The 14,055-nt window shown below is 34.2% G+C and overlaps 3 protein-coding genes, 1 long non-coding RNA gene and 1 pseudogene across 5 annotated transcripts; 2 read left to right on the top strand and 3 right to left on the bottom strand.

The window, feature by feature from the left end:
* Window position 1: 1 nt before the first annotated feature.
* Window positions 2-1,502, bottom strand: LOC148177919 (platelet-activating factor acetylhydrolase IB subunit beta homolog). The gene is made up of 4 exons (XM_088032652.1): window positions 1,302-1,502; window positions 603-751; window positions 361-544; window positions 2-313 (listed from the first exon to the last, which is right to left on the bottom strand). Exons 1-4 carry the CDS (start codon window positions 1,365-1,367, stop codon window positions 44-46), a joined length of 669 nt encoding a protein of 222 aa, XP_087888778.1. The 5' UTR covers window positions 1,368-1,502; the 3' UTR covers window positions 2-43.
* A 192-nt stretch (window positions 1,503-1,694) lies between these two features.
* Window positions 1,695-2,186, top strand: LOC148177920 (uncharacterized). Of its 2 annotated transcripts, none has more exons than XR_015769786.1 (2): window positions 1,695-1,804; window positions 1,878-2,186. It is a non-coding gene; the product is annotated as an uncharacterized LOC148177920 (long non-coding RNA). The 2 variants fall into 2 exon arrangements; XR_015769787.1 differs by having other exon boundaries at window positions 1,881-2,186.
* Window positions 2,187-3,901: 1,715 nt separating this feature from the next.
* On the bottom strand, window positions 3,902-5,158 carry LOC148177921 (uncharacterized). Its single transcript, XM_088032649.1, has 5 exons — window positions 4,970-5,158; window positions 4,486-4,928; window positions 4,346-4,444; window positions 4,197-4,299; window positions 3,902-4,152 (listed from the first exon to the last, which is right to left on the bottom strand). The coding sequence occupies exons 1-5, from the start codon at window positions 5,156-5,158 to the stop codon at window positions 3,958-3,960; spliced, it is 1,029 nt and encodes a 342-aa protein (XP_087888775.1). The 3' UTR covers window positions 3,902-3,957.
* A 2,450-nt stretch (window positions 5,159-7,608) lies between these two features.
* LOC148177922 (acyl-CoA Delta-9 desaturase pseudogene) lies at window positions 7,609-8,600 on the top strand (annotated as a pseudogene).
* Window positions 8,601-10,082: 1,482 nt separating this feature from the next.
* LOC148177923 (odorant receptor 4-like) lies at window positions 10,083-13,727 on the bottom strand. Its single transcript, XM_088033423.1, has 7 exons — window positions 13,715-13,727; window positions 13,619-13,643; window positions 13,341-13,563; window positions 10,554-11,116; window positions 10,404-10,506; window positions 10,191-10,349; window positions 10,083-10,148 (listed from the first exon to the last, which is right to left on the bottom strand). Exons 1-7 carry the CDS (start codon window positions 13,725-13,727, stop codon window positions 10,083-10,085), a joined length of 1,152 nt encoding a protein of 383 aa, XP_087889549.1.
* Window positions 13,728-14,055: the final 328 nt, after the last annotated feature.

The raw sequence follows: 14,055 nt of genomic DNA on the forward strand, positions 1-14,055 counted from the left end.
AATAAATAAACGTTTTATTCACCATTGACGTAAAAAAAATAGATCACTTATGTAGAAGCTCGCACAGCTTGTCATAGACGAGCCCGAAAATCTTAGTATACCCGGAATTCGTTAGATGGAGGTAATCGTGCATGATGTGATGCGAAATAGTTTGATCATTCTGTACGATATTATGATGAATTTCCACAACGTGAACATTCTCAGTGTATTCATCAGCGTTGGCTTCGTTGCAGAACTTGTCGATAAGGAAGGTATTGACATGATCGTTCCTCTCCCTGTAGGGGTTAGGGTACTGTCCGCGCGGAAGCAAAGTCTGTGGAAAACTCAGTCAGGACTCAAACCACGCGCGATCTAACTTACCGGCAGAATGATAATGACGTTCCCTAACTTGTGCTTGATCTCTTTGATTATCTCCAGCAACCCTTCGAGGATCTCATGAGGGGTGCAGTCGGTGTTGTTCGTCCCCACGAACAACACGACGGCTTTGATTTTCACGTTGAAGTCCAGCTCGCCGTTCTGGATGCGCCAGAGGACGTTTTCCACCCTGGAATTACAGAAACCTGTAATTTTATCGACCGGGGGTTGAGTTTTACCCGGTTTACCTGTCTCCCCCTATTCCGAAGTTGATGCAGTGCAAAGCGCTGATTTTCTCCTGCCAAATTGCAGAAAACTGTAATTGCTCGATGATGGAATCCCCGATGAAAAGAATTTCGGATTCGCAAGTTCGCGCCTGTTGGACGAAGCGATGGTGCTAAAAACAAATTTATATTGAGATGTTGTTGCGGTCATTGAGACAATTGAAGGCGAGGGGGAGTGTTGCAAGTCATGGACGATTTGATGTAATTAGCGGATGAGAACTTAATTAGTTGATTGGGTCAAGTTGGCGGAAATGAGGAAGAAGTGTCGGAATTGGGAAAAGTGGCAAAAAAGTTTAAGATTTTTGGGGGTTTCACAAGGAGGCTGGGAAAAAATACAATGGTTGAGTCATTTTATAAAGAATTTTTCAGGGAATACAGGGGTGGCTTTGGATTTTTTCTACCACCACGGGTTGCTGAGATAGCCATGGCTAAACCAAAAAAAAATTGAAACTCGGTTTACTACGTTTATACGCAATCCAAACAATTGGTAAAAATACGAATCACACAAATTCCACAATCCTTAAAAAAACAAACAAATTCGCGGAATTATAAGCACGCCAACTTCGATCCGTGTCAGCGCTTTTTACCTTGCGCGCAGGTAAAAAAACAAAACAACGTGCAGATAACTGGATAAACAAAGATATAAATAAAAAAAAAACATACCATGCTTAGTTTTCGTTCATCGCCATCGTGATCTTCCGATAATTTAGGAATCACACAAGGATTCATTTCAAAACGTTAAATTAAATAAATTAAACAAAAGAGGATGTTGAATCAAGTCGGCTGCTCTCTAACCTCTTGTTATTGTTTTCTGAATAATTTACTGGCGTGAGATAGGGTTACAATTGGACGATTATTACAGGGAACTGTAATAGAACGAGCGGGGCGGCCGAGAGATGGCGCCACCACGTTTACTTGCTAACTTCGCAATTTTTATGTTTTTAAACACTTCCTGTCATTCCATAAAACGCCCAATTGTCTTGAATTATCAAAAATTGGTTAAAACACGCAAACCCGCAACGTTTATATAACGAAAACGCGCAAAAATTAATCATTTCAAAGATGTACTTCAAGAAACTCGTACTTTTTTATTTTCTATTGGCACTACTGGCAGTATATGCCCAAATAAATGAAACCAGCGCCAACAGCGACATGCTTCAAAAAATGTAAGTCAAACTGTTAATATCACTAATAATAGCACAGTTATTTGTGGATCAAGTGTAAAAAGAGCGGTTTTAGAAGCGACTTCAATATGATCGTTCTGGAGAAAACAGACGAAGATCTGGCGAAGTTTTTCAAGACAATTGAAGACGGCTCTCCGTTGATTGTCTTTGTGAAGAATAAAACAACAGACGAGCGGAAAATGCTGACGAAGGACATCAACGACGTGCTGGAAAAACTCACGAAAATTCTAGTGAAATAAAAGAAAGGAGAGCAATTTCACTGTAGCAACAATAAAAACAGCAAAATCGAGGTTTTACTGTATTAATAGAAGCACTCCGAGGTTTTACTGTATTTTTACTTAAATTAATTGACACTTGCATTATAGTGGGATTTTATTTCTAGTACAATTTCCTTGTCGTCTAGTATATTCTGAGGCGGTTACTTAGACTAAATTTCAGATAATTTAGACTATCTTGCAGTAAATCGAAAGATACGACTAAAATTAGAAATAAAACTGATTAGAAATATTTTAAATGGGACAAGTTAGGAACAAGATTTAGACTAAATTTTGACTAAATTTTAATTAATAACTAATTTGAAAGAATTGTGAGTCAAATTATCAGAATTGGAATCAGTAATTAGTACTTGACTGAACAAATTTGAGTAATTAAATGTACTAAATCGACTAATTTCAACTTCTTTGGGTTAAATAAAAAGAGTTAAAATAAAATTAGCACTCTGAGTAATTAGTAACGTTAAAAATAGACTAAGACTGTTATTTAGACTAATTTGGATTAATTTCGATTAATTTGGACTACGCCTGACTAAATAAATAGTGAAGTGGAATAATTATAAATAGGAGTAATTAGTGAAAGTTTAAATTAAGTGGCTAGATTAAATTTAGACTAATTTAAGGAGATAATTGGAATTAAAAATAATTAGTAAAACTCAAAGTAGATTTATTGAGCAATTGAGGCGGCTACTTGGGCTAAATTTCTGATAATTTGGACTACCTTGCGGTAAATCTAAAATTAGAAATAAAACAAATTGGAAAAATTTTAAATGGGGCAATTTAACAACAAGATTTGGACTAAATTCTAACTAAATAAGAAAACAAGTACTTGAATTATAAATAGAAATAATATGTAAACGCTTAAAATGCACGATTTGAAGAAGTAGCGTTATTGTTAAGACTAATTTAGACTAATTTGGATTAGCTTGGACTAAATCGAAGAAGCAGATAACTCGAATTAGGAATAAAACAAAGCCGTAAAGTTCAAAACTGTTCAATTTAGCACCCAAGGCGGTTTTTGGACTAATTTTGACTAATTTAGACTAAGTTTGACTAAATAATTAGTGAACTGAAATAATTATTAACAGGAGTAATCGGTGAAAGTATAAAATGTTATGTATTTGAGTAATTAACGCGAGTGGTTAGACTAAATTTGGACTAACTTTGACTATTTTAGACTAAATAATCACAGCAAAAAACTAGAATTATAAACTAATCGAGCAAGCAACCAAAATGGTTACTTGATTAGACTAAATTTTGACTAATTGGAGCCACGTTTGACTAAATAAAAATATAGTACTGGAATTACTTAAAAATTGAACTAATTTTTAGTATTCGCGCAATTGATTAGACTAAATTTGGACCACTTTAGACTAAATCCTACAAGTAGAAAACTAGAATTAATAACAAAACTAATCAGTAAAATTTAAAGAGGAGTAATTAAGCAATTAAGGCGGCTACTTAGACTAAATTTCAGATAACCTTGCGGTAAATCAAAAGATACGACTAAAATTAGAAATAAAACTAATTAGAAAATTGTAAGATAGGACAATTTAGCAATAAGATTTGGACTAAATTCTGACTAAATAAGAAAACAATACTTGAATTATAAATAGTACCTACTAATTTGTAAAAGCTTGAAATGCACAATTTGAGGAAGTAGCGTTATTGTTAAGACTAATTTGGACTAATTTAGATCAACTCGGATTACCACTGTAGCAACAATAAAAACACCAAAAATCGAAGTTTCACTATATTAATAGAAGCACCGAGGTTCCACTGTATTCTTACTCAAATAAATTGACACTTGCATTTTAGTGGAATTTTATTTCTAATACAATTTTCGTGTCGTCTAGCATATTCTCAATTCTTCGCCATGGTGTTAAGATAACTCACGAAGGAAATTGTGGCCTTGAAGACCTTCGTAAACGTCGCCATGTTAATTCTTATGAGTCCATAGCCATCGAAAATGACCTGTTTCTGTGCTCGGATCAGCACCAAAAGAAGGTCGCGATGGTTATTTCCGCTGTCAAAAACAGCAGTACCAACATTTTCCGACTAAAAAACGAATGACACTAAGTAAAACAAAAGAAGAAACTTACAGCTTCCATTATCAACTCGGCGCTGTAACAATACACTGCGGTATCTAGAAATTGGCTCACGATGAAGCCGGCATACTTGATTTTGTCGACGAACGGATAATCGCTTAAACGTCAAAATAGAAGAGATTTGGGCGAAATTCACTGCTTACTTCACTGAGATGAAGATGAGAATGCAACAGAGCGAAACGGTGATGAAATACTCGAAGAGCAGCACTGCCTTGGAGTAGGCGTTGATCGTTTGACAGTACCTAAAATCAGAGCTCGCTTGATTCTCACTGTTCGCACTCACCGGAGCAAGAAGTTGTGATAGTCGACGAGTTTCTTCATTTCGTGCATCTTCACGGTTCGGAAGGAGTGCGCCAACAGCTTGAATTGCACCACGACTGGGATGCAGAGGGCGCAGAACATGGAGGTGACCCCATATACGCTCACAAACAAAGGAGGCGTCATGTAGCAGTAAAGGAAGTACAACCAGTAGAACCAACCTTTGGGGGCGAAAATCTTCATTTGGAGCTCGTGGAAAATGAAGGGTTGGAGGTAGAACAGTGCTACCAACGTGAACGCGTAGTTGTTGTAATACGTGATGAAGCGTTGTGCTTGGTGCATCAAGTGGTCGCATTCTTCCCGGATTGGGCCCTGGATGTCTTCCGTCTTCCAGAACAGGGACTGCTTGTTGAGTAACTTGGCTAAGTAGTGCTTGTTCCTGAAATTGATGATGTACCTGCAAAAAGTCTGGAAGAAAACGTGAGCGCTGTTCGAATTGACAGATCTACGTAGGTCATGAAAAGTACTGCAGATAACCCCTCTATAGCTCGAAACGGGTCGTTTTGAAGAAGCGACAAAATCACTTCTAACGCTGCTAGAATTAGAAGAAAAATGAAGAGAACGCAGTTGAAATAATGATTATAGAAGAATGACACTTTTGACTTGTGGAAAGGATGAAGTCCTGCATGTTTCAGCATGAGCTCTGGATAATATGACAGTTTAGTATCCATAGCGATTTTGATTACCAACTGCCGGGGAGTTTCGTTTTATTATCGGAGTAATGAGATGATCAATACATGATAAGATACAATTAGAGAAAACAGATATTTAAAATTAAAAGAGAAGTATAATTTTGTTGCAGAATATGTGGAAATATTTAAACATGGCGTCATTAACTGGTTGACGTTTGAATATTCATAGAAATTGTTGGGAGGAGATAATAAATGCACATGTAGGAGAGGTTTTAATTATTTAGGGGAAAAGAAAATTAATAGAATCGATTTTCTTTAAATGGGTCAAGTTGGTAAAGGAACGCCTAATTAGAAATAATAGAATTTGAGAAAAGTGGGCCGCGAACAGTTCAGTACACTAATTTGGACTTAAATTTGACTAAATTTTAATTAATGACCAATTTGGAAGAATTGTCAGTCAAATTATCAGAATTGGAATCTGAAATTAGTCCTTAAGTGAACTAATTTGAGTACTTAAATGTACTAATTCGACTAATTTGGGTTAAGTAAAAAGAGTTGGACTATAATTAGCAGAATGAGTAATTAGTAACGTTTAAAATGGACTAACACGGTTATTTGGACAAATTTGGATTAATTTCGACTAATTTAGACTACGTCTGACTAAATAAATTCTGAAATGGAATAATTATAAATTGGAGTAATCGGTTAAAGTTTAAATTAAGTGGTTAGATTAAGTTTAGACTAATTTGGGATCACTTTGGACTAAATTTAAGCAGATAATTGGAATTAAAAATAATTAGTAAAACTCAAAGTGGATTAATTAAGCAATTGAGGCAATTACTTGGACTAAATTTCAGATGATTTGAACTACTTTGCGCTAAATCGGAAGATTTGACCAAAATTAGAAATAAAACTAATTATAACAATTTAAAATGGGACCATCTAGCAGCAAAATTTAAACTAAATTCTGACTAAATAAAAATACAGTACTCGAATTACAAATAGGACTAATTTGTAAAAGTCTAAAATGCCCAATTTGACCAAGCAACGCTATTGTTTAGATTAATTTGGGCTAATTTAGATTAGCTTGAACTAAATTGAAGGAGCAGATAACTGGAATTATAAATAAAACTAACCTGTAAAGTTCAAAACTGTCTAATTTAGCACCCAAAGCGTTTTCTTGGGCTAATTTTGACTAATTTAAACTAAATTTGACTAAATAATTACTGAACTGGAATAATTAATAGTAAAAGTAATCGGTGAAAGTTTAAAATGTTACGTATTTGAGCAATTAACGCGAGTGGTTAGACTAAATTTGGACTAATTTGGACTAATTTAGACTAAATAATTACAGCAAAGAGAAACTAGAATTATAAACTAATCGAGGAAGCAACCAAATCGGTTATTTGATTGGATTAAATTTCGACTAATTTGACCACGTTTGACTAAATAAAAAAATATTACTGGGATTACTTGAAAAATTTACTAATTTTTAGTTTTTGCGCAATTGGTTGAAATAAAATGAGACCACTTTAGACTAAATCCTACGAGTAGATAGCTGGAATTAAAAATAAAACTAATCATTAAAATTTAAAGTGGACTAATTGAGCAATTGAAACGGCTACTTAGACTAAATTTTAGATAATTCGGACTATCTTGCGGTAAATCGAAAGATACGACTAAAAATTAGAAATAATACTAAATAGAAAAATTTAAAATGTGACGATTTAGCAACAAGATTTGGACTAAATTCTGACTAAATAAGAAAACAGTACTCAAATTATAAATAGAACTAATTTGTAAAAGCCTAAAATGCACAATTTGACCAAGTAGCGTTATTGTTTAGACTAATTTAAACTAATTTGAACTAATTTGAATTAATTTGGACTAAATCGAAGGAGCAGATAACTCGAATTATAGATAAAACTAATGCGTAAAGTTCAAAACTGGCCAAAACGGTTTCTTGGACTAATTTTGACTAATTTAGACTAAGTTTGACTAAATATAAAAAACAGAGCTAGAATTATAAATGAAACTAATTACTGGTAAACTTTTAATTACTGTTTGGACTAAATTTTAACTAATTTGGACCACGTCTGACTAAATAAACTAAACTAACTTGAAATTTTAACTTAGACTAACCGGTAAAAATTGGTGTACTTGTTCAAGGCCAAGTACCTCATGATCAAGGACAAAAAACACTAACAACTCTCGAGAATTTGATAATGAACCAATCGGACTTGGCGAAAAGTGTAAACGAAATTATAAGTCGGCTGTGATAAAAATACTTTTTTGGTACCATTTTGTATTGACCTCTTTCCCAAAAACAATAAAATTGACAATTCTTATCTCATTGTTCTTTTGGTGCATTTTCTGCAAACAATAGCCGATTCATGACCGCGTCAGACCTCGATCTCTTTAAATGCGCTCCAGAAGTGTGTTCAGTTAGTACCACCATGTCCACCGAACGAGTCCCAAGTACCATCATCTGGAGCAAAGTCTTTTTTTTTACCATTTTCCACTTCTTTGCCTTCGATGGTTTGTATTTCCTTCTGACCAGACAAGTAGCCGTACCAACCCTGATTTGGTGTAAGTACCATGACAGTACCATCATCACGTTTTTAGTTGTGTTCTTGTTTCTTTGCACTGTCCAAGGAGTGACTTCAGGGGGGCATAGACTCTGGGCCCATCGGACTTACAAAGCTAAATTACCATTGCGACTCTTGTTGGGTCTTTTCCAGACTCTGACTTTCCAGCACAGTATTTGGAAATGGTGCCGGGACCATCGCGCCCATCATAAGTACTCCGACACCGATGCAGACCCTCATAATAGCAGTCGCGGGCTCTTTTACTCTCATATAGGTTGGTTACTGGTGGAACCCCATCCAGAGTACCTTAAGAAAATCCGGGAGATTGACTGCTCGGATTTGAGGGCCGATCCTGTTGTGTACTACCAAAACAAGTACTTTATACAACTAGTAGTATTAATAGCCTTTGTCGTACCGACAGCAGTACCGTGGTACTTCTGGAACGAAGGTATCTACGTCGCTTTTACCATCGCTGGTGCGTTGAGGTACATCACAGTACTGCACTTTACGTGGTTGACCAACAGTGCTGCTCACAAATGGGGTGCGCGGCCTTATGACAGGTAGTACCGTGCTATATAGTGATGGTACTGTACTGAGTTTTAGGAATATTAAACCGACGCAAAGTTGGCTGGTTGCTGCGTTGTTGTCTGGGGAAGGTGCGCATAACTACCATCATACTTTCCCATGGGACTATAGAGGGGTGGAACTGGATGGATACACTGGGACTTTTACCAGTGCTTTTATCGATTTCATGGTAAAAATTGGTCAGGCGTACGATGTGAAGACTGCGAGTTGGGATTTGGTTCAAAAACGAATGAAGAGGACTGGGCAAAATCAGTACTAACTATAATAAATAATGTTTATTAGGTTGGATGTTTTAGTAGTACCACCGGTACCATCATCCTTGTAAATTTTCCAGAGTTGTATTGTCTTTCCAGACAAATTTGTTACCAACGACTATGCTTATTATACAATGTAGAATAGAAAATAAAAGAGATGGACTTGAATTCAAGGTTTCGTGAAATTTTTGGAATGGTACTGCCTTTCCAGACATATGTTCGGAGAATACTATTTTTGGAGATAATATTTTGTTTGCAAAGCCAGTTAAAACAACAATTTTAGTTAAAAAATGAAACCAAAAAATTTTTTTCCTGTTTTCCAGATCGTTTTCCAGAACTATATTAATTTTCCAGACAAAACTTTTTATTAAAAATGTTGCATTATTTAGCAACAAAAAAAGCAAATAAATAAAACAAACGTATTTTTGAAGTTTGAACCAATTCTATTGCCTTTCCAGACACATTTCCAAAGCAACATTGTTTTTTGGAATGTTGTTTTAGATCTAAAAGTCATATTCAATCAAATTTTAAGTCCAAAATGAAAAAATGATTAGATTTTATTTGATTTCCAGACAATTTTCCAGAACTATATTACTGTTCCAGATTTTTATTTATTAATTAATATTTACATAATGTTTGTAAAGTATAAAATAAAAGTAAAAAAAGCACGAAAATACAAAGTTTAGTAAAAAATTTGAAATGGTACCGCCTTTCCAGACACATGTTTGGGCAGTACAATCTTATAAAATAACATTTTTATCTGAAAATAAAAGATATACTACTATTTTAGTTCGAAAATTAAAAAAGTGAAACTTGTACCTGATTTCCAGGCAATTTTCCAGAGCTATAGTACCTTTTCAGACATTTTTTTTATTATTTGTTTCTGTTTAATAATTGTTGAGTATGAATTAGAAATAGAAAAAACACATGTATTGAAAGTTTCGTAAAATTTTTGGAATGGTACTGCCTTTCCAGACACACAAGTGAGCAGTTTTGTCTTTTGAAGTTACACTTTATTTATAAATTTAGAATATACTAGAATTTTAGATTATAATGATAAAAATAAGAAACTTTTATAAGATTTCCAGACATTTTTCCAGAACCATATAAAATTTCCAAACAAAAATGGTACCAAAAAAGTTGCTTAAAATATGCATAAACAAGCAAATTCAGACGTACATTGAAGCTAAACCACTTTTATTGCCTTTCCAGACACGTTTCCAGAGCATCTCATTTTTCAGAATTATTTTTAGACAAAAATATCATATATATCACGATTTTAAGTCAAAAAAATAATAAAAAGTTTATACATGATTTCCAGAAATTTTTCCAGAGCAATATTATCTTTCCAGACAAAAATTTTATTAACAAAGTCGCTAAATTGACTTAGAAAAAAAACAAAAAAAAACAAATTTAAGTATATTTGACTACAAATTTTTAGAATTTCCAGAATTTCCAGAATCAGTTCTACCAACTATAATACTACTTGCAAGGCATCCTCTTCTAACCGCGCTCAAATGACACCATAGTATTCAAATAACTAAAAAACGACATCGCAGTTTTGAAAATCTGAAACCTAAAGTTACTACTTTTCTCCCCAGTGCTACCAACCTGAGTAAACGTCTTCATATTGATCCACACCAAGCCGTACCCATTAAAAACAATCTGTTTCTGAGACCGTGCGATCACCAGTACCACCGCTCTACGAAAATGCAGATTTCCGCTTTGGTACCACTTGGAGTTGTAAGCAGCGGTACCAACACTCTCCGACTAAAAGAAAAAATAACTAGAGAAGGAGTCAGTGCGGTAATGAAAGAGACGTACCGCTTCGGAGAGAAGTTCCGCGTTGAAGCAGTAGATGGCGGTTTCGATGACCTCCATCAGGCAGTACCCTAGACACTTGAGTTTGTTGGGGAGAAGAAATTCCCTAAAAAAAGAACCAAAATGTGTTTTTTTGGGTTTGATTTCAGGTACTTTTGTGAGACGATAAACAGTTGCATGCAGATGATGGCGGTGGACACGATGACTTGATTTAAGAAGATCGCGCGGGTGTAGCGGTTGATCTCCTGGCAGTACTTCAGAAGGAAGTTCTGGTAGTCGACGATTGTCTGGACTTTTTGTTCCAGATCCTTGTCCTGCTCATCCAGAGTTTCCAGTTTTTGCGCCAACAACTTGAACTGGATCATGATGGGTACACAAATCGAGCAGAAGATGAGATCGGAGCCGTAGATGCTGCCGATGATGACCGGAATGAGGTACCAATACGTCAGATTGATGTAATGGAACCACCCATGGGGGACGTAGACTCGCACAGGGAGATCCCCGGTTAAAATGGGTTGGAGGAAAAAATTCATGATGACTAAAAACGTGACGATTATGAAGTTCCGCACGAACTTGGTGGTGGTGGCGAGGATTTGGTCGCACTCCAGGCGCAGCTGGGGGGTGGCGTCGTGGAGGGGCCAGAATTCCTCGCGCTGGTGGAGGAGGCGGGCACGGGTCGGTTTCTTGAAAAATAGGGTTGGGTACTTCCCTAGAAGCTACAAAGAGGTGATTTCATCCGATTTTCTTTGACTTACATGGATGTAGTGAAAGACAGTCTGGAGGTTCTCTATGGTTTCGAAGATGTTCAAAATTATAGAGCAAAAAATTTAATTTTGAGAAATTTGGAGTTTCTAGATCAATCAAAATTGCCGACTTCTTAAGTTAAAATTCGTAATTTTGGTAATTTTAGTTCTAAAGTTATGAAATTTTAGCAAATCACTCTTTTTGAACCATTCATTAATTCTACCAAATTTCAAAATTATAGAGCAAACAACTCAAATTTTAGAAATTTTTATTTTCTAGACCAAGCAAAAATTGCCGACTTCTTAAGCTAAAATTCGTAATTTTGGTAATTTTAGTGCTACAACTATGAAATTTGGGGAGGTTACTCTTCCTAAATACCTTATTTATTCTACTAAATTTCAAAATTATAGAGCAAAAGACTCAATTTTTAGAAATTTTCATCTTTAAGACAAGCAAAAATTGCCGACTTCTTTAGTTAAAATTCGTAATTTTGGTAATTTTAGTGCTATTGCTATGAAATTTTAGGAAGTTGCTTTTTTTGAATAGTTTATTATTTCTACAAAATTTCAAAATTATAGAGCAAAAGACTCAAATTTTAGGAATTTTTAATTTCTAGACCAAGCAAAAATTGTCGATATTTTTAGGTAAAATTCGTAATTTTCATAATTTCAGTGCTACAGCTAAGAAATTTGGGAATGTTACTCTTTTTAAATAGTTTATTAACTCTACCAAATTTCAAAGTTGTAGAGCAAAAAAATCAAATTTTAAAAATTTTTATTTTTCAAAACAAGCAAAAATTGCCGACTTCTTAAGCTAAAATTCGTAATTTTGGTAATTTTAGCGCTACAGCAATGAAATTGAAGGAGGTCACTCTTTTTAAATAGTTTATTCATTCTACAAAAATTCAAAATTATAGAGCAAAAAACTCAATTTTTTGAAATTTTTAATTTTAAGAACAAGCAAACATTGACGAAATCTTTAGCTAAAATTCGTAATTTTGGTAATTTTAGTGCTACAGTGATAAAATTTTGGAAGATTACTCTTTTTGAACAATTTAATGACTCTACCAAATTTCAAAATTATAGAGTGAAAGACCCAATTTTTAAAAATTTTTATTTTTAAGAACAAGCAAAAATTGCCGACATTTTAAGCTAAAATTAGTAATTTTGGTAATTCTAGTGCTACAGCCATAAAATTTTCGGAGATTGCATTTTTCAATTAGTTCATTAACTCCACCAAATTTCAAAAGTATAGAGCAAAAGAGTAAATTTTTAGAAATTTTCATTTTCTAGACCCAGCAAAAATTGACGACATTTTTAGCTAAAATTCGTAAATTTGGTAATTTTAGTGCTACAGCTATGACATTTTGGAAGGTTACTTTTTTAGAATAGTCTATTAACTCTACCAAATTTCAAAATCATAGAGCAAAAGACTGAATTTTTAGAAATTTTCATTTTTAAGACCAAACAGAAATCGCCGACTTGTTACGCTAAAATTTGAAATTTTGGTAATTTTAGTGCTAGAGCTATGAAATTTGGGGAGGTTACTCTTTTTGAATGGTTCATCAACTCTACCAAATTTCAAAATAGTAGATCAAAAGACTCAAATTTTAGAAATTTTCTTCTTTAAGACCAAGCAAAAAGTGTCTACTTCTTAATTTAAAATTCGTAATTTTGGTAATTTTAGTGCTACAACTATGAAATTTGGGGAGGTTAGTCTTCCTAAATACTTTATTTATTCTACCAAATTTCAAAGTTGTAGAGCAAAAGACTCAATTTTTAGAAATTATCATTTTGAAGAACAAGTAAAAATTGCCGACATTTTTAGCTAAAATTCGTAATTTTGGTAATTTTAGTGCTACAGCTATGAAATATTGGGAGGTTGCTCTCTTTGAATAGTTCATTAACTCCACTAAATTCGAAAATTGTAGAGCAAAAAACTCAATTTTTAGAAATTTTCATTTTTAAGAACAAGCAAAAATTGTCGACTTCTTAAGTTAAAATTTGTAATTTTGGTAATTTTAGTGCTACAACTATGAAATTTAGGAAAATTACTCTTTTTGAATAGTTTATTAATTGTACCAAATTGCAAAAAATGTAGAACAAAGACTCAAATTTTAGAATTTTAGAACAACAAACACTTTTTTGTGCATGATTTAATTAGCTAAGAAATTCCATCCGATTTTCTTTGACTTACATGGATGTAGAGAAACACAGTCTGGAGGTTCTCTATGGCCTCGAAGATGTTCGTCTGGTAGGTGGTGGCCACCCCCGTCACCGCCAAAGTCAGAATCCCCAAAAAACAACAGTAGTTGACGCAGAAATAAACATACAGAAACCTGGAGCGGGAGTCTGGATGCAAACCGCACACTTTAAGGAGCTTCAATGAGTAGTACACCGGATCTTTACTCCGGGACTCCCTGGAAAAAATTCCGGTTTAGTGTTTCCGGTAAAGTTTGGGTTTTCTTAGCTCACATTTTCACAGACTGAACGGGTTTCTCTACATTTTTGTTTTATATTGGTGCGCACTCTTAATTAATTAGTCATGAGGGAGAGAAATGATAAAGTAGCGTTTAATTAACATAAAAGATAATTACAAAGTTGAGAATTTTAATTATTCGGGTGATCGTATGTGGCGGTTTTATTTTGATTAGATGGTGCAGGGGGTGGGATTATTGGTGGTTAATTATTTAGAGGGTTAGGAGAGAAAAGGTGAATTAATTTTTAATTCGATGTTTAATTTAATTTGATCTGTTTAATTGGGAATGTAAAAAATGATTTTTTATTACTGAAAAATTGTACAAAAATAGAATTTGAAAATTTTTAATTTTTAGAGTAAGCAAAAATTGCCGACATCTTTGGGTAAAATTCGTAATTTTGGTAATTTTAGTGCTACAGCTATGAAATTTTGG

This window comes from Gnatocerus cornutus, chromosome 3, assembly GCF_029298725.1.
Source record: "Gnatocerus cornutus isolate USDA-ARS CGAHR chromosome 3, icGnaCorn1.1, whole genome shotgun sequence".
In the NCBI taxonomy this organism is placed as follows: domain Eukaryota; kingdom Metazoa; phylum Arthropoda; class Insecta; order Coleoptera; family Tenebrionidae; genus Gnatocerus; species Gnatocerus cornutus.

Coding starts and splice junctions, on each gene's coding strand:
- LOC148177919 (XM_088032652.1), bottom strand. CDS start 1,367: ATGAATCCTTGTGTGATTCCTAAATTATCGGAAGATCACGATGGCGAT. Junction 752..1,301: donor ATGAACGAAAACTAAGCATG/GTATGTTTTTTT, acceptor ATTTGTTTTTAG/CACCATCGCTTCGTCCAACA. Junction 314..360: donor ACGTCATTATCATTCTGCCG/GTAAGTTAGATC, acceptor AGTTTTCCACAG/ACTTTGCTTCCGCGCGGACA.
- LOC148177921 (XM_088032649.1), bottom strand. CDS start 5,158: ATGCTGAAACATGCAGGACTTCATCCTTTCCACAAGTCAAAAGTGTCA. Junction 4,929..4,969: donor CAGTACTTTTCATGACCTAC/GTAGATCTGTCA, acceptor GTTTTCTTCCAG/ACTTTTTGCAGGTACATCAT. Junction 4,300..4,345: donor CTCATCTTCATCTCAGTGAA/GTAAGCAGTGAA, acceptor TTGACGTTTAAG/CGATTATCCGTTCGTCGACA.
- LOC148177923 (XM_088033423.1), bottom strand. Junction 10,507..10,553: donor CTGTTTATCGTCTCACAAAA/GTACCTGAAATC, acceptor TTCTTTTTTTAG/GGAATTTCTTCTCCCCAACA. Junction 10,149..10,190: donor ATATGAAGACGTTTACTCAG/GTTGGTAGCACT, acceptor TTTAGGTTTCAG/ATTTTCAAAACTGCGATGTC.